The sequence below is a fragment of the Paroedura picta genome, chromosome 6 (genome assembly GCF_049243985.1).
Source record: "Paroedura picta isolate Pp20150507F chromosome 6, Ppicta_v3.0, whole genome shotgun sequence".
Lineage (NCBI taxonomy): Eukaryota > Metazoa > Chordata > Lepidosauria > Squamata > Gekkonidae > Paroedura > Paroedura picta.
Genome location: NC_135374.1, coordinates 77,036,916 through 77,054,758, shown reverse-complemented (window position 1 = coordinate 77,054,758; position 17,843 = coordinate 77,036,916). Strand labels below are relative to the sequence as shown.

Below are 17,843 nucleotides of genomic sequence, written 5' to 3'. Positions count from 1 at the left end.
TTTTGAGGACTCAAACCTCCTTGCCCCCACAAGTCCCAAAATTAATTTAAAAAATTTTCTGTGTTGCTATGGGAAAACACCACAACAGTAAAACATTTTTTTAAAAAAAACCTTACACTTACACACTACTTTGGGATCACACCACAACAGTAAAATATTTCCTTAAATCCCTTTTCAAGATTCTTTGTATAATGGTCTCTCTTTATGTTTGGCTAGATTTGTGATAGGCAGGCCATAACTGGATCCCAATGATTGTGTATTAACAATAAAGATTTAAAACAAAGAGCATGGACACCAAGCTAATAGGGAGATGGCCGCTGCCTCACATGTCCCCCTTTCTTTCCCTGTCCATACCAGAAAACACAAACAGGAATCTGTTTTAGCTGCCCTATCCCAATATTACCAAGCATACTCAAGAGAACATTTTATTTAAAGTGAGGGTACAGTGCTTTGTGGTCCTATAGCTTTGTGGACCGAACCATTTTTAAAAAACATTTCGATCAGGAAATGGAGAGGGGAGGGCGGATGCAAGGGCAGGCAAAATGCTACCAAAACTGTTGCACTTTTCTCCCCCCAAACAGGCTTGCCCCTATTCGTACCTTGATTTGCAGCGCAACAAAAAGAAGGGAAATCAGGATTTTGCGATTTCCGTCATCACAGAGCAAACTGGATGAGCACTCACACCACCCACAGGAGAGCTCCAGGTTGCTACCGATGTCATGTGGAAGCAGCACTAAAGCCCACAAGCAATGAGAGGCTGTCCAGGGGCAAAGTCCTCATGCAGAATCAATTCCATTTCTCCAGCTCACCAGAAGTGCTGCTGCTGCTGCTTCGTCAACCTAGCTCATTCTGTGGCCACTTCTTCCTCCAGCTGCTCATCTGCAGGATGCTGTCTTCCCCACACTCTGCACTCCTCCCACTCATCTTTAACCAGTCTGCAAAGGCTGACAATGTTGTCCTATTGTGGGAAATCCTCCCCCTCCATTAAATTTTTAAACTGCCCATCTTCTTGAAACCTGGAGGATTTCTCCAAGTCTAGGGAAAAAATCCCTAGATTTAAAAATCCCCATCCCTAGATTTAAAAATCTGCATCTGGGCCCATTTTGAGAACAAGAAGGCAGATAAAAATAGGCAAGAGAGATGATGATGCAAATATTGGTGTTTCCACATAACAATGATTGCCAGAAACTTGCTTCTCTTTCTCTTTTCTTTTCTTTTTTTTTTAAAGAGAGGATAAATCCAGCGGGGTCAAATGAGATGTTTCTTTATGGAGCTTCATATCGATAGAATGGATGAACAATAAAAACTCTACTGTAGTTTCTTTGTGATTAAGCTTTTATATCAAATATGGCAACATACTTTTATTAATAACCAAGGCATTTATTTTTATGTACATTTTAAATATGGAATATTATAAGACAGTAGTTCTACAATAAATCTAAATAATAAAAATGGACAGTAGATCAACTCATTCAGTGCTGAATACAACATGGAGACAAATGATAAAAGTTTGCTCGGAAGTAAGGACTCCCATAGTGCCACCCACCGATACCTTTCCTGGATCCTGCAAAGTATTTGTAGGAAGTGGGCAAGGCTTTTGCCTAGCAAGGCTTCTGATTGGCTGCACAAAACACATTGCTCTGGCAGCAGCTGCTGCCACAGCAACAAGGATCTTAAGTTCGTCACTGAAGAAAAACTGTGTGTTCAAGAAAAGAGTTTTCAATGATCCGTCAAGCACTGTTTTTCTTTTCCCCTGTGATTTTACATGTTCATTGCTTTACATTTTCATAGGTTAATCCACCTTCCAGAAATCAGTAAACATATTTGTACAGGAAATGCATGAAAATCATTTTAAACTATTTTAAATAATTTTAAAGGTATCCTGTTAAACACAGCTTTGATTTGAAATGTTGAAAAGGTACTATTAAGGGATGCACACACCCTTACTCCCTGATACTTGGCGATTGGCAGCCATTTGTGGTTGTGCCCACCACCCTGTGGCAGAATCCCAAAGATGCCCACAGGACGAGAAATATTAGGGACCCCTGCTCTAAAGTGAGATGCTCGGTAGCATCTATGGGTTGATAATGAAGAACGATTTTCTTTTGCATTTCAAAAATGCTGGATGGTGACTGTCCACCTGCAACAAGCATGCCAGCTTCTTCCCTGACAACTGTGAGAGATACAGGTCCTTTGAGAAGCCCTTTGCAGAACAGAGATGATCTGTTGCAGCAGACGTGTGAAGCCAGATGGCCATGTCCTTGCACACCCACTCATCCTCTTCGTAATGAATACTGATTTGATTTTTTTTAAACTAGTAATGTCACTCATAACCCATGATCGTTACAGATGAATAGCATGTGGCAGAAGACACATATTTTGTAAAGCAGAGCGTGCATGTTTTGTACAAGGATAGCGGGAGCTTGATCAAGGGTTTTCTCTGCTTTGGGACCCATGGGGGCTTCTCCCTCCCCTGAGACAGCGACAGTGTCTTGAACACGCTGGCCTAGCTGTTGGGCACGTTCTGGCCTGAAATGGGCATTTGTCTTCACAACTGTTTAAGACAACAAAAAAGATGACATAGTAAGTAAACAGTTCTGCATCATGGAATAGGAACTGGGAGTGATTTAAAAAAACAAAAAAGAAACATGTAATCCAAACTTGCTTTATTTTCAGAACATCCCTACCACCTTCCCCATGTTAGTTGCAGTATGAACTATTTCAGGTTGGGACAATGGCACCATGTGGAAAGATTCATTCATTCATTCATTCATTCATTCACTCACTCACTCACTCACTCACTCACTCACTCACCCATCCATCCATCCATCCATCCATCCATCCATCCATCCATATTGGATTTATTACCCGCCACTCTGTATAAACATCCCATGGCAAGTTACAATAACAATAAAAACCCCAATACATAACTCCCAATAATTCATATTAAAATAATTCCCTGGTGATGAGCAAATAAAAAAGACCCACCCCTACAGCTGCCCCCCCACTCTAAGATCACCCACCCCCAGGGCCTCAGGGGGAAGAAACTCTCCAAGGGTGTCAAGTCAATCTAGCTCTAAATGTCCTATTCAGTATAGAATAGGGAGTTGTAGAGGGCCCCCTCAATTTACACCTTCCCCCTTCCATGTTTTGGCCTTTATCTGAATTGGGACTCCTACACCTATTTTCAGAGGGAAAATAGCTGGGAGGACCATTCATGTAATTCCGAACTTCTCCACTGTTTGAACATGACAGTCATTCATATGAAAGTGGTTCCATCAGAAAAAAGGATTGATTGTTCTGGAATAACCTCCTGGAATGTTCTTCATCTTGCCTATTGTCTCTTTACTTCAAATGTTGTTTTCCTTTCCTAATGTGATTTTACATGTTCATTGCTTATCATTTTGATAGGTCAGTCTTCCAGAAATTAGTAAAAATTGTGTAGGAAATGCATGAAAAATGGCATCAGGATGTTGAGGGAAAAGGCAAAACATGAAGAACAATGGTGATGCTACCAGTGTGAGGTATGTCTGCCCGAGTCCTGCTGGCCTGCAAAAACTTTTGAATGTCCAGAATGAGAGGACTAGCTAAAACTTTCTTGGGGTTAGAAGAAATGGTTGTGTGAGACCTGTAGGCAGATCATACAACATATATCCTAAACTAGAGTAGGCAGTTGTGGGTTGGGAAATCCCTAGCCTAAAGATTTCTGGGTAGAACCTGAAAAGAGACTTCTGTGGGGTATAATGCCACAGAATTCATTCTCCAAAGCAGTCATTTTTTCCAGGGGAATTGATCTCTGGTCTGGAGATCAGATGTAATCCAGCTGTAATCTAGGCGCCATGCCTGTGTTGGCCTCTGATCTTAACACCAGATCCATTACAGATGGCACAGCAAGCTAAGTGAAAAGAGTGAAAAATCAAAAATGATGCAAACTAATATTTATTAGAAACTCCTGAGTCATTTGGTTCTGCTTAAGAGGAGCAATTTTAAAACTAAACCTTTTAATCCATGGCTGATGTTGCACTTACTTTGTTTTTTCTGGTGTGAATCCTGCTGAATTCAGATCAATTTGAACTTGGGTCTTCCTTTATCCCCACCCCCAATTGAAGCAGAAAGTGTTTTGCACATGATTGGGGGAAGCTCAGAATGGGGAGGGAAGGCAAGCGCAGCAGGAGGTTCTTTCTTTTCTTGAAGTGGGGGCGGGGAGAGGATTGAAGACAGCAGAGGAGGGAGAATAAATCCAAGAGGCAAATCTCTGCTGAGAGACGTTAGGGCTTCTGGAGCACAGTCACTTTAAGGAAGCCTTGCAACTGGGAACCAGAAAGTCCTTGAACTGACACCCTGGCCAATCAGGGAAGACTCCTTTGCTCCCAGGAACGGAGCAGTAAGTTAATTCACAAAAAGGAGCTGTCTACGCATTTATTCATGGCAGTCGAAGCTTATATCCACTCCAGGATATCATGGGGAAAAGGTAGGGTCACTACGAATTAATCATGCATGTTGCATATCTAAAGTTCCCAAAATCAAAGTGGAAATCAAATTCAGTGTAGATTGCAGGGATTTATTCAAACTGGGAGTGGGTAAAAAGCCCTGTACAGACTATACCCAGATCTATTTTATCCTCATTCAAACCTCATTATTCAGCATGAACCCGGTGGGAGAGGATCCATCAGGTACCCTGGCAGGAACTGAGCAGGCCGTTTTTTGAACTGAGTCACAAAGAAATGCTTACCTGCAAGTTTCTGCATTAAATGTCTTATGTTTTTGAAAACAGCTGTCCTGGTTCTCTGTGCACAAGTAACAGGTGCAATTATCTTTGTTCTGAAATAAATTGCCAGTGCATTTCCATTTACAGATGCACTCACAGTTCTCTTCATCAAAGTCCATATTTGGTGCACACATAGCAAGTTCAGCGAGTGGAGGAAGTCCTGGCACAAAAGACACATGGTTTTGTAGTCCAAAGGGAGGGTGATTTATAAAGTCTTTTTCACACTGAAAGCTCTTTAAGTGTTGGCAGCTTATCACTTTGCTAAAGTTCACAGAAACGGAATAGCTTGGAAGTAATATCCTGCAGATTCACAAGAAGTCTTCAATTTTTAACTTATAAAATGCTCAATCTACTCAAAGCCTGGAACTCCCAGAATTTGACTTTTCACCAATTTATCATCAAAAGTGAGAAATCCATTGCTTGTAAATAACATAATATTGTGAAAGTATCAAAAAAAAAACAAAACATAGCCTGTACAGAGTCTGGTGACCAGATGCCTTTTTAGAAAGGGATCCAAAGTATTATTTTAGGCATGTCTAAGGACTGAGGCATTGTTACAAATAACATCACATTTTTATTTCAGGTTTCCCCCTGGATCCCATAGCAGTATACGTGCCTTTTCTTTCCTCAACTTTATTCTTGTAACAACTCTGTGAGATAGGTAAGGTTGAGAGAGCATCAAAATCACCTTTAAGACTAACAAAGTTTTATTCAAGGTATAAGCTTTTGTGTGCATGCATTCTTCTTGCACACAAATTGGTCTTTAAGGTGTTCCGGGATTTTTTTCTGCTGCTTCAGACCAACAGGGCTACCTACCTGAATCTATCTTCAAGGTCTCCCAGTGAATTTTATGGGTGGGGTGGTCCAGCACAGAAATGGATTGGGGAGTGAAAATGGTCCTACAGCAAGTCTGCACTGCGGGGTCACTCAGCTCTGTGGGCTAGTAAGCTAATGACAATGAGCATTAACTTACTAGCCCACCCCTGCACCATCCCCCAAACTGGAAACAGTGCAGGAGGAGACAGTTGGTGAGCCACTGCTGATAAGGGCTAAGTAACTGGGCAGATGCTTCTCATGGACACTTTAGGTTGATCCTGCATTGAGCAGAGCGTTGGACCAGATGGCCTGTATGGCCCCTTCCAAATCTATAATCCTCTGATTCTAAGGGGTATAGGCCAAGAGACCTTGAGGCTCAGGCAGAATTGCTGGGGTTTGGCACTGAATGGTTCTGGCAGTGTCCCACTGGCAAATTTGCTTATAGGTTAAATGGCCAGGTCACTCGCGGCCAACACTCTCTCTAAACATTACACCACATTGTTCTGTAAACAAACGTTCTATCAGTTTAAAAATGTGTTTGCTATTTAGGACAGAGAGCTGTTTAAAAAAAAAAAACTAGTCACCTTGAATGCGCACAACTAGATCTTGGTCATTATTTGGCTCAATTGAACCTGAATAAAGACGTTCAATGACAATTTCATCAAATAGCACTCTCAAGATTGGTCTTAGACACTTAAGGTTTTAAAGCACACTGAATCATGCTCAGAAACAGACTGAAAGCAAATGAAGATCTTCAAGCCCTTCAATTTATACCCAGTAAAATACTAAATCAATCTAAAATTTCCATCAAATGGTGGAGCCCCATTCTTCCCCTACACCAGTCAGTGGATCATCTATCCTAACTGCATCTGTGCTCTGGTACAGCCAAATAGATCTTCTAGTAGGCGGGACCTCTGGTTTGTAGATTATTTATTCCCCAGGACAGCTCTTCCTCCCCAAATTCAGCCAAAAGCCAGGCAGAAGAGCTCCATTTTACAGGCCCTGTGGAACATTGATAGCTCTGTCAGGGCCTTCTAGTTCTCCTGGAAGCTCATTCCACCAGTGGATGTGCCACTAAGCAGGAGGCTGGTGTAGGGAGGGAGCCGGTGGAGGGGCTTTCCAGAGCCCTTGGCCCGTAAAGCCCAGTCACAGCCTCACAGAGGAGGTGACAAGGCTTTGCGGGCTGCCGGGAGGCTGGTTTAGGGAGGGAGCCAGCGGGGGGGGGGCTTTCCAGTGCCCATTGGCTTCTCCTTCCCCATTGGACCCATTTCAAAGCCCATTTTTAAAATGGGCTTTGATACTAGTTTTATAATACATCCACAGGCTGCTATGAAATGCAGGAAAGTCAACAGGATTGTACTCCCTGGTCCATCTCCTAGCATTGATCTAGTGTGAGCAAGATAGTTTCAATCCCTGGACTGGATCTAAAGACAGAATGAAATGGGTCTATAATACGATCCACATCAGAAAGGTCCATGGCTGCATCACCTGCTTGCATCCCCAAACAGGGATACAAACAGTTGGCTAATAGAAATATCATTAGGGTCCTGGAAGGATTTTTCAGTCAGTGGTTTCAAAATGCCTGCTTCAGGAAGGCATCTGTCCAAAAGACATTAATAGAAGAGACAGATGGTTGCTGCATATTTTTCCTATCCATTTGGCTGAAGAACAGAATGTTACGGAAAAAGGGGGAAATTCCCTTCTATGTCCACCTATTCCAGTTTTATGATGTTCTCATTTGAGTTGGTCCAAATTTCCATTCTTAATATATAATATAAATAATAAAGTGACCATATAAACGAGCAAGAGTAAACACTTCCACATTTATCGAGGTCAAAAGGATTTAGACTTAGGGCAGTTGCTATGGAGCTGGTTTATTTTCCCTAGAACAAAATATAATAGACATCATCTCTTCTCTAACCCAGATAAGTACTAGGAAGTAGCTTTTATATAATACTTTGAACATTAATTGCTGAAACTTTCTTGATCTGGCTCCAAACCTTTCCATTAAAATATGTATTAAAAAGCAAATGCATGTCACTGAATCAACAGTGTACATTGGTAGATTCTGGCAGCTGCATAGAATCTGGAAACTAACTCAGTGGTTTCAGATTCAAGGTCTATGAGAAGAAGGGAGGTGTACCATTCTTCCCATTTTCCTGGAATATTTTGGAGGATGGATCTAATAAACCTATATCTAAGGTCAATGCAGAACATTTAGAGCTCTTCTTCTGACTATGTAGCCAGATTCTTCTCTTTATGGCTCCTGTACCTTTTATGACATATAAGCACAGCTTTTTCCAGCAGATAGCTGAGGTGGGAGAAGCTTCACCTAGAAACTTCTAGCTGTCTTAAAATTCCAGGACCCTGCATAATTCAAACAGATGGGCTCTCATCATGTCTAGTATTGCTTTCCAAGTTTTATCCCTTTTCAGTTGTTACATTTTTGGTGCTCCAACCTCATTGGAAAGCAAGCTAGCCACAATCCTGGTAATGCAGTTGCCTTATTTTGTGAATAGGGTAATGCATGTATTTTCCAACTTTAACATTTTGAATTCTTGCCCTTAAAAATATGGGTTTCTAGCCACACATACCGAAACAAGAATACACACGCAAAATGGCGAGCATTCTCACCTAATATGCAACTGGATTTCCAAAAGCATAATGACTAAACTACTTTTTCAAACTTATTGACTTCTCATCAAAAAAGACAGAATGGCTTTCTAGGTTCAGATTTTTTGGGATCTGCACCCCTTTGTGTACTACTCTCTCAGTTCTAACAACTGTTCCCTTACATGCTTAAGTGTTGCTTCTGCTGATTTCCAACTACTAATGCCACACATGGAGGAGATTTCATGAAGGCCAATGGTGTTGAGATGTCAACATGAGAGGAATTGACCATGCATAGGATGGCTGAGAGAATCATTCTTCTGGGAGCTATGACAAACAGCACTTTAAAATCTTATAAGCACTGTGTAAGCAGGGAAAGGATGGTGATGGGTCAATTCCTCACAGAGCTAGAGAGCCTTGAGTGACCGGCCGCTCCAAGGAATTGACTGATTAGTATCAGTTGAACAGAGAAAGAATTGAGAGCTGAATGCTGCAGAGAAGGCAATCTGAATTCAACCCTGAGAATAAGTCTAGTACTGATGAATCTGAATTTAACCCTGATAGAGAAGGATTTAGTGCCGACAGGGTTTGTATTTAGCCCTGAGAGCACTTTAACACAGACAGAGAACTGTGGAGGTTGGCAGGAGGAGTGGGTGGATCAAAGAAGACTCCCTATCAGGCCAGAAAAGGCGATAGATCTTCTAGTAAGAGAAGAAATTCCCTACCCAATTCAAAAGGTAGATAGCTTTGAGTAGTAGAGTGCTCCCTGGTCAGATGTGTTTAGAAAATGCCTTTTGAAACATGAAGTAAAAAAAAAATCGCAAGAAGAGTACTGATGTGTTTAGTGAGAGAGTTTGGGTACTGGACAGAGTATTCCTGCCTTCTGGAAACTAAAAGAGCCAAATACGCTCAAGAAAGTTTTTAGGAAACACTGTAACAAAAACCTCTCTCCTTAACAATTCTAAATCACTGTGAAAAGTTTAAGAAACTTGGTTGCTTAAAACATGAACGTCTGTGCCTTTATTGATTTACCTTAGAATTCTTTATTGGTTTACCCCAGATAGCACCCAACCTTTCCCCTCTACACTGAATATAATATTTTGATATTTTTTAACTTTAACAAGTCTCCTGTGTGCTATTTCAGTAGTTCAAGTTCAAGAGGGAGATCATATCCTTTCCTCAAGTTTCTGGGCTAAGCCAGCAGTAAAGTATCATACGGTGACAGGGTGAGACAGCCAGTGTTCTTCATAAAAGAAGAAAATAGATACATAAGGCTCCTCAGTCAGAAAGGTATTATTATTATTTAAATGTATTGCCTGCCACTATCAGATAAGCCATCTCGCAGCAGGTTACATAAAAATACCCCACAAAATACATTAAAAATCCTTAATCCTTCATTAAAACAAGTATCCTGGCAGAAAAACTCTCCCCTCCCACTCAACCAACAATTTTCCCTCCCTGTGCCTTAGGGATAACTTATGCATGCCAACTTCGCTACAGATGGTCTAATCTAGAGGGGCCCGGCTAGCTACCTGTTTAACCTGTGCCTCGAGTGTTAGTGAGGCATCAATGGTCACCCCTAAATTCCTGGCCTGAGACACAATATTAAGTTGCGTCCCGGCCAGAAGGGGTAAGCGCACTTCCTGATCTGCCCCCCTACGGCCCAACCACAGAACCTCCATCTTGGAGGGGTTGAGTTTCAGGCGACTCTGCTCGAGCCATCCAGCTACGGCTTCCAAACATCTGGCAAATGGATCTGGGGGGGAGTCCGGGTGGGCATCCATGAGGAGAAAGAGCTGGGTGTCATCAGCATACTGGTGGCAACCCAGCCCATAGCTTCGTACCAGTTGAGCCAGAGGGCGCATAAAGATGTTAAATAATGTAGGAGAGAGCACCGAGCCCTGTGGGACCCCACAAGGGAGCCGGTAAGGGCCCGATACTTCCTCTCCCACGGCTACCCTCTGAGTCCGGTTTTGGAGGAAGGAGCGTATCCAGCGTAACGCTGTACCCCTTATCCCCGTACCGGCGAGGCGGCTCGCTAGCAGCTCATGATCGACCACGTCAAACGCGGCCGACAGATCTAAAAGAACTAGCACAGCAGAGCCACCTCGGTCAAGCTGGCAACGGAGGTCATCCAACAAGGAGACCAACACAGTCTCCACCCCATGACCAGGGCGGAAGCCAGACTGGTATGGATCGAGTGCCGAAGTATCTTCCAGGAACGCTAGGAGCTGGTCCGCCGCAGCCCTTTCTACCACCTTACCCAGGAACGCTAAATGCGCTACTGGGCGGTAGCTTGCAGGGTCATGTGGGTCCAGGGATGGCTTCTTGAGGAAAGGGCACACCATCGCCTCCTTCAGCACCTCAGGAAACTCCCCCAACTGGAGAGAGCAGTTAACAATATCCCTGAGCTGCTCACCTATCCGTCCATCCCTCCCCTTAAGGAGCCAAGACAGACAGGGATCAAGGGGGCAGGTGGTTGCCCTCATCCTCCACAGCAACCCGTCCACTTCGGATAAAGAGAGCCGCCTGAAGGCATCAAACTTTACCTCCAAAGGCGGCCAACGGGCCTCTAGTTCATTAACTGTATTAACTGTAGCTGGAAGGGAGTGGCGGAGCGACAAGACTTTATCCGCGAAATGGCTCGCAAATGCCTCACAGCTGATGGTCAAATTCCTACTATTTTGGCGCCCATCTTCCAGGGCGGTAAGAGATCTAACAACCCTAAATAGTTGAGCTGGGCGAGAGCTAGCGGATGCAATTTCCGCGGCAAAGAAGTCACGTTTAGCTGCTTTCACTGCCATCTCATACGCCCTCATAAACGTGCGATGAGATGTTCTTGTAGCCTTGTCACGGGCCTTCCGCCACACTCGCTCTAGTCGTCTCAATTCCCTCTTCTTCTCCCGGAGCTCCCCAGTATACCAGGGTGCCCGTTTAAGTCGAGGGCAGAGAAGATGTCTAGGAGCAATCTCGTCTATGGCAGCCGACAGGCGGGACTGCCAGTCCTCCACCATGGCCACTAATGAGATGATGGGAGGTTTCGGGTCCCGCAGAGCATTCTGGAAACCAATTGGATCCATGAGTCTCCTTGGGCGGGCAAAAATGTGCCCGCCGCCCAACTGGGGAGGGGGTGGGGTCTTGATCCGAGCCCGCAGGGCATAATGGTCTGACCATGGTACAGCCAAAGCTGTATCCAGAACCACCTCTATCCCTGCCCCAAAGATCAGGTCGAGGGTGTGGCCGGCCTGATGGGTAGGCCCAGCAACAAATTGCGAGAGCCCCAGCGTCGCCATGGCCGACACTAGGTCCGAGCCAAGTCCTGGGGGTAGCGCGTCCACATGGACATTGAAGTCCCCCAAGATTATAAGCCTGGGGTACTGCAAGGCCCAGGCGGCCGCCGCCTCCAGCAGGCTCGGCAGGACATCTGGTTGGGCGTTGGGCGGACGGTATACCAACCAGATGGCCAAGCTCTCGACCGAGTCCAACCCAATACTGACGCATTCCACTCCCCCGATGTCTGGGGCCGGGAGAGCCCTGTAGGAGAAATCCTCCCGGACCAAGATTGCCACCCCCCTCCCCTCCTATGGACCCGGGATTGGTGTAGGACCGCAAACCCTGGGGGGGCAAGTTCCTTTAAGGCGACTGTTTCGCCACCCCTTGCCCAGGTCTCGGTCACGCACGCAAGGTCGGCCCCAGACTCCGCGAAAAATTGTTGCAGAGTTGAGGCCTTGTTGTTGATTGACCTTGCATTGCACAGGACCAAGACCGGGTCCACCCTTGCCTCCTCCCCCATATATCTGGGGATGGGACGGAGGTTAGAAGGGCAGCGAGCACGCCTCGGGCATCTGCCGTGTAACCACGGCTTGGCCCAAGAACTACCACTATGTGAAGCAAACCATACATCAGTGTCAAATATAGGTTTAAACTATATGTGGATTTCAAATGTGTCTCCCTTCAACTAAAACAACTGTGAGAAACTGCACTCTGGGGTAAGGCAGGGGAAACAGAGCAGGGTTGCTGAGACCCACTATAGGTCACAAACATCCCTGAAAACAAATTACATTATTTTGCAACTAAGGTGACTAAGACCCCAATAATTCCGTCCTCCTAGCAATGGCTTCCATTAGCAGAATAAAGTGCTTATCTCTTTCCCAGAAAGCCATTTTTTCTTATCAAAACTGTTCCTCCTAAGGTGGTTTTCATCCTATGAGGATGAAGATAGGATTATTCTCACAGGGCACAAAGCGAAGGGTAAAAAGATGAACTTCAGGGGGGAAAGATAAGCATCCCCTCTCCTGCATAAATTTCCACTTCTGATTCCTACTATGTCTAGGGAGGGAAAGAAACCAACCCACATTTCAGTTAACACATTCAAGACCCAAACATTCTCGTCCTTTACTTCATGGATACTAGTAATGTAATTCCTATTAAATAAGTCTGTGCAATAAGGAGCAACCTCTGGGGAGAAAAATCTAAAAGATTGCATGCAATAGTTTTGCTGCATTTCACAAAATGTAGGCCATTCAGCTGTTAGCAATATAGTATACCTTCTCTTCTGCTAGGGTGGTCCTCGTTTTCCACACATTCACACTTATGGACGTCCCATATCCAGCCATGGTGACACAGTTTTTTAAAATGAGAACAACTAGGAGAAAACACAATGCAGATTTCAAGAAAACCTTAAGAAAATAAATCAGATATAAATCAGGCCACAAACAGGAGCCAACTGTTCAGTCAGCCAGTATGAGGCAGTTATTAGAACATCAGATGAGGATTTGAGAGAACCTTAGAACAGGGGTAGTGAACCTGTGGTCCTCCAGATGTTCATGGACTACAATTCCCATGAGCCCCTGACAGCAAACGCTGGCAGAGGCTCATGGGAATTGTAGTCTATTGACATCTGGAGGACCACAGGTTGACTACCCCTGCCTTAGTAGCTTTGGACTTTGGACCAGTCATGAACACGCACCCTAACTTACTTCACAGGGTTGTTGTGAGGATAAAATGGAGGAGTTACGTAAATCTTTTAGGGTCCCCTTGGAGAGAAAGGCGGGGTATAAACGAAGTGAATAAACATAATAAATTGTTGGCTAACTTAAGGAAGTAGACTGATGGTCTGTTCTGTGAATCAATTCAGACTTTGTTGACAGGCTTCTATATTTAGATGCAACTTAAAACCTGTCTAATTTTAAAATCATTCAAACACAAAGCCTCATTAACTTCAAAGCACTGATTCAGGGAATTATATAAAGAATTAAGTTAGGGCCACAAATGACATTCTTTCTGCCTGCTGTTTCTTAATCTGCAACAGCTGTCTATGTCAAATAAGGTTTTTTCCCTTTGTAAATATTTAGGATGCCACAGTAATTAAAAACCGCTGCACAAAGAGACTGTCATTATTTAATGTAACATATTTTTACATTGTCTATGAAATCGCAACACATTTCTCTGTTTCAAAAATACATACTACATCACACAATATTAAGGGTGCAGTAGCCTTCACATAATGCAGGGACAATCCTAGAAAACTGTTGTGGTTAAAAAAATTTTTTTTTAAGAAATAGGGATGTAAACGAGAAAAAGATGTGAAGACTATTTTTCTTACCGATCCTCCTCTGAATAGGGGACAGATCTTCTTATAATGGAATATGATTGGTGCTGAACATTTGAGATACATTTACAACCTGTGTGGTTTGCGATTTTGACTTGAATCGGGTCAGGCACATTGGTTAAAGGAACTGAAATTTCAAAGAGCTAGAAAATTGAAACACAGTATTAATTTATATGACTACTTCAGTTATTAGTCCACCCCCTCCCCGAAACATAGATATTTCATCTTTGCATAAGTGGTTCATCTTTAAGTGGTTATAGAAAAAGGCCTTCTCTCCAAAGCTATTCCTGCTAAGTCACTTTCAGGGAAAACTTGAATATGATAGAACAGTGGTTCTCAACCTGGGGGTTGGGACCCCTTTTGGAGGTCAAATGACCCTTTCACAGGGGTTGCGGCAAGCCAAGCAGGAGCAGTGGAAAAGAGGAAGATCAGCATGGTGGGACAAGAGGCAGAGCTGAACTGAGAAACCCCAGGACAAAAAAAAACAATTTATATACAATCATGAACAATGGATCTTCACGCCATTGGTCAGTTTCAGTTTAATTTCTGTGAAAGAACATTTGTTTAATTTTATGGTTGGTGGTCACCACAACACAAGGAACTGTATTAAAGGGTCGCAGCATTAAGAAGGTTGAGAACCACTGTGATGGAGGGTACTACTAGGAATCAATGGAAGCCCAATGGATTGCTACAGAATTTCCAGGAATCCCAAGAGTTACTACAATAATTCCAGGGTCTCCCCATACTTGATGCAGCAGCAAGCAGCACATCATGGCCCCTCATTGTTCCACCCCTCAACCTTCCATCAGTTGCCAGGCAATAGGGACTTGAGCCACTGCTTCCTGGTGTGCCTCTCTTGCATGTTCTGTGTGGAAATATGTCTTATTTCCAGTTCATGCCCATCACTACTTACTATGTTTACTACTGCAAACCCTAGGATACAAGTCAGTAAGATTGACAACATGGGAAGGATTTCATGACATTTAAAAGTATCATAAATATAACTGCCAACTACTGCCCAAATAAATGCACATATTAAAAAAAAAATTTCATGGCCTTGGAATGATATTTCATCAGCATTATACTGTTTGGACTTTTTCAAATATTCTCTTTCTTTTGTTCCCCTCTATGGTCTCTTTAGAGTGGTGGGATAATAAATCCAGAAATAAATAAATAAATAAATCATTCATATTCCCCTTGAGACATGACATACTTCTTTGACCTCATGTTTCCTTTCTCTCAAAGTGCTACAATCAAGTAAAAATAGGAAAGGTTTGAGTACCATCTTGGAAACATAAGATGTACTTGTGTTCGTGCAGCTCAGGCTCTCTTCATTACAGCAGCCTCCACATCTGTAGACATTCACACAAGGAGGTTTGAAGAATTTGTTGGTGGTGGTGCCCAGCTCCTTTGCAACTTCTACGCAGGTCTCCCTTGGCATACACTGAGTTCTCTGCCACTCCTCATCTATCACTGGAGAATACACAGTGGTTCTAAATGTGCAGTAGTCGCAACTGGATTCACATTTTCATTGACATTTCATTGACATTTTCATTGTGTTAGAAAGAACATTGCACCAACATTTATGATATAAGCAATACTGTTTTAAGATTCACAAATTAATCTCTACAAATAATATAATAATACAATTTTCTTCCTTAACCTTTTTGTACCTTACAATGAAGTCTGTGGAACCCAAACAAAATCAAAACTAGGTTGTGTAAGAAATTCCCTCAACAACATTGACGACACACATGCAGGTACAAGACAGGAATTACCACATGAACTGCCAGGATCACACGCTTCCATCTTTTGTTAAATGATGCTTGTGTGACAAATGGTTCGACTGGGAGTGACCAAAAGCCAGGTATAACGCTGGCCCAACCTGTCTTCCCAAAGAGTCAGATTGGCTGTAGTTGGCAGCTTCAATGGTACCTTTTAACTCATCACTGATATGTAAACTCGATCAAAGACATCATTCCTTTCATAGTTCTGGGCTCTACATCTTCTAGATGGCTCCTACCCAGCAATGTCCAAGATAATGAGGTGCTTTATATCAGGACACTTCATATAAATAAGAATTAAGTGTTTGTTTTACAGCTTATTTATGTCTCAGATGTTGGCAAGTTCTCTGAGTTTGTGTGCTGCTAGTGACTGCATGTTTACTCTCTTTTTTAGTGGAAAAATCCCCAATATCATTTTGGTTGTGATTATTGTGGTTATTGGAGTTACCTAAATCCATGTGACATAAATGATCCTTTCAGCAGCATCCTATTTTAAAAGCCCACCTTTCCACCAAGATATGGTCTATGTTTCTTCTGCTGCACTATCCTCTATCCTGTCCCCCACATGTACAGCAGAGACGTATCTGAGTGCCACCGATTATTGGTCGGGGTGTGGGGGTGGGGGTGGGGGTGGGGGAAGTGAGGCAAAAGAAAGATATATGGTAGAGTGATACTGCCTGCTGGGGCGAGGGAAGGTAGGATCAGCCACAGGCTAGGCTGGCCAGCCTTCATCAACTGGTGCTGCTATTTCAATTTGAGTGCAGGCCGTCTTGCTCCCTTAGTTTTCTCACAATAGTTTCTTTCCCACCCACCCTCTTGTTTCTGCTGTCACATGTTGTGTCCAGGGTCTTATAATTTTGTTTCCTCTGTCACAGTTTGATCATTGAGATGGATCCTTTAGATCAACTGTCCCCAACCCCCGGTTCAGAGACCGGGACTGGTCCATGGATCAGTTGGTATCGGGCCATGACTCCTCTGCATCCTCCTCTCTGGCTGCTGCCTTGGGGCTGCTCTGCCACTCTGCCACCGGCTCACCTTTGGTGCTCTCCAGCAGCCGCCATGGCTGGGGCTCCCCCCCCCCCCACAGTGGGCAGCAGGAAGTCAGGGGCACCGGTGGGAAAGCAAGCAGAGCAGGGGCTAAGGCAGCGGCGACATCCCTGGGCAAAAGACTACCCCCCCCCCCGGGCCTCAGTAAAATTGTCAAGTGTTGACCAGTCCCCGGTGATAAAAAGGTTGGGGACCACTGCTTTAGATGAGAACCATCTTCAAATACTTGAAGGCTGTCATAAAGAAAATGGAGCCGAGTTGTTTTTTATTGCCCAAAAGGGTCAGACCAGAAACAATGGGCTGAAATTAATTCAACAGGATTTTTGGCTAAACATTCGAAAGTTGTTCCTGACAGAGTGGTTTCTCAGTGGAACAGGCTTCCATGGGATGTAGTGAGTGCTCCTTCTTGGAAGTTTTTAAGCAGAGGCTAGATAGTCATCTGACAGAAATGCTGATTTTATGCCATTCTTTGTCTCTTGTGGTCCTTCCTTGCATATCCAGGGAACTGCTGATCGCCACTGTGGGCTGGTAGGTGAATTTCCTCCTTTGGAGATTTTTGGTGGAGGAATCATGGGAGCATGAAATTGGGGTCACTGTGGGTAGGCAGGTAGTTGTGAGTTTCTGCATTGTGCAGGGGTTGGATTAGATGACCCTGGAAGTCCCTTCCAATTCAATAATTCTATGATTCTATAGGGGTGGAGGCCAGGCCTATGTGCCTTCCTCCCTTGGATTGAGGGCTCCCTTAAGGGGACTTGGAAGTGGAGCCTTTCAGCCATTTGGCCATCAAGGGCTACCAGCTGGCTTCTACCACCAGGTGTCAAGAGGGCCATGAAGCTGCCAGTACACACATGTATCTTGGGCTCTTGTCACTCCCAGTAGCATCCCCCAGCAGACATGATGGAGGAGGTTTGGTAATTGGGTGGCAGGTAGGTCATCCAATGCTGGACCAATAATTCTTTCGGCTGTACCCAAGAAAAGAAAAGTTGTGGCTATGTTTTCACCAAGGTATGTGTCTGTGTTCCTTCCACAGCATTGTCCTCCATCCTACTGACCTTGTGATCATTAGCTGAAGAAATGCCACTGTGCCCTAGCAAACCAAGTGGTTGTGACTACAGGTGCTGTGTGGACATCTGTTGAATGATAACTGTGGCATCACTTTAATAAAAGATGAAGTAGCTCTTATGTTACCTGTGGCATTGTTGGCCAT

At 43.9% G+C, this 17,843-nt stretch overlaps 1 protein-coding gene across 1 annotated transcript in view; it reads right to left on the bottom strand.

The window, feature by feature from the left end:
• Positions 1–1,309: 1,309 nt before the first annotated feature.
• VEGFD (vascular endothelial growth factor D) overlaps positions 1,310–17,843 on the bottom strand; it is a 28,269-nt gene continuing 11,735 nt past the window's right edge. Inside the window, exons 3-7 of the mRNA XM_077343182.1 lie at positions 15,088–15,278; positions 13,800–13,948; positions 12,742–12,839; positions 4,733–4,928; positions 1,310–2,554 (exon numbers count right to left, since the gene is read on the bottom strand). Coding sequence (XP_077199297.1) covers positions 2,428–2,554; positions 4,733–4,928; positions 12,742–12,839; positions 13,800–13,948; positions 15,088–15,278 — 761 coding nt within the window. The 3' untranslated portion in view covers positions 1,310–2,427. The remainder of the gene's footprint in view (positions 2,555–4,732; positions 4,929–12,741; positions 12,840–13,799; positions 13,949–15,087; positions 15,279–17,843) is intronic.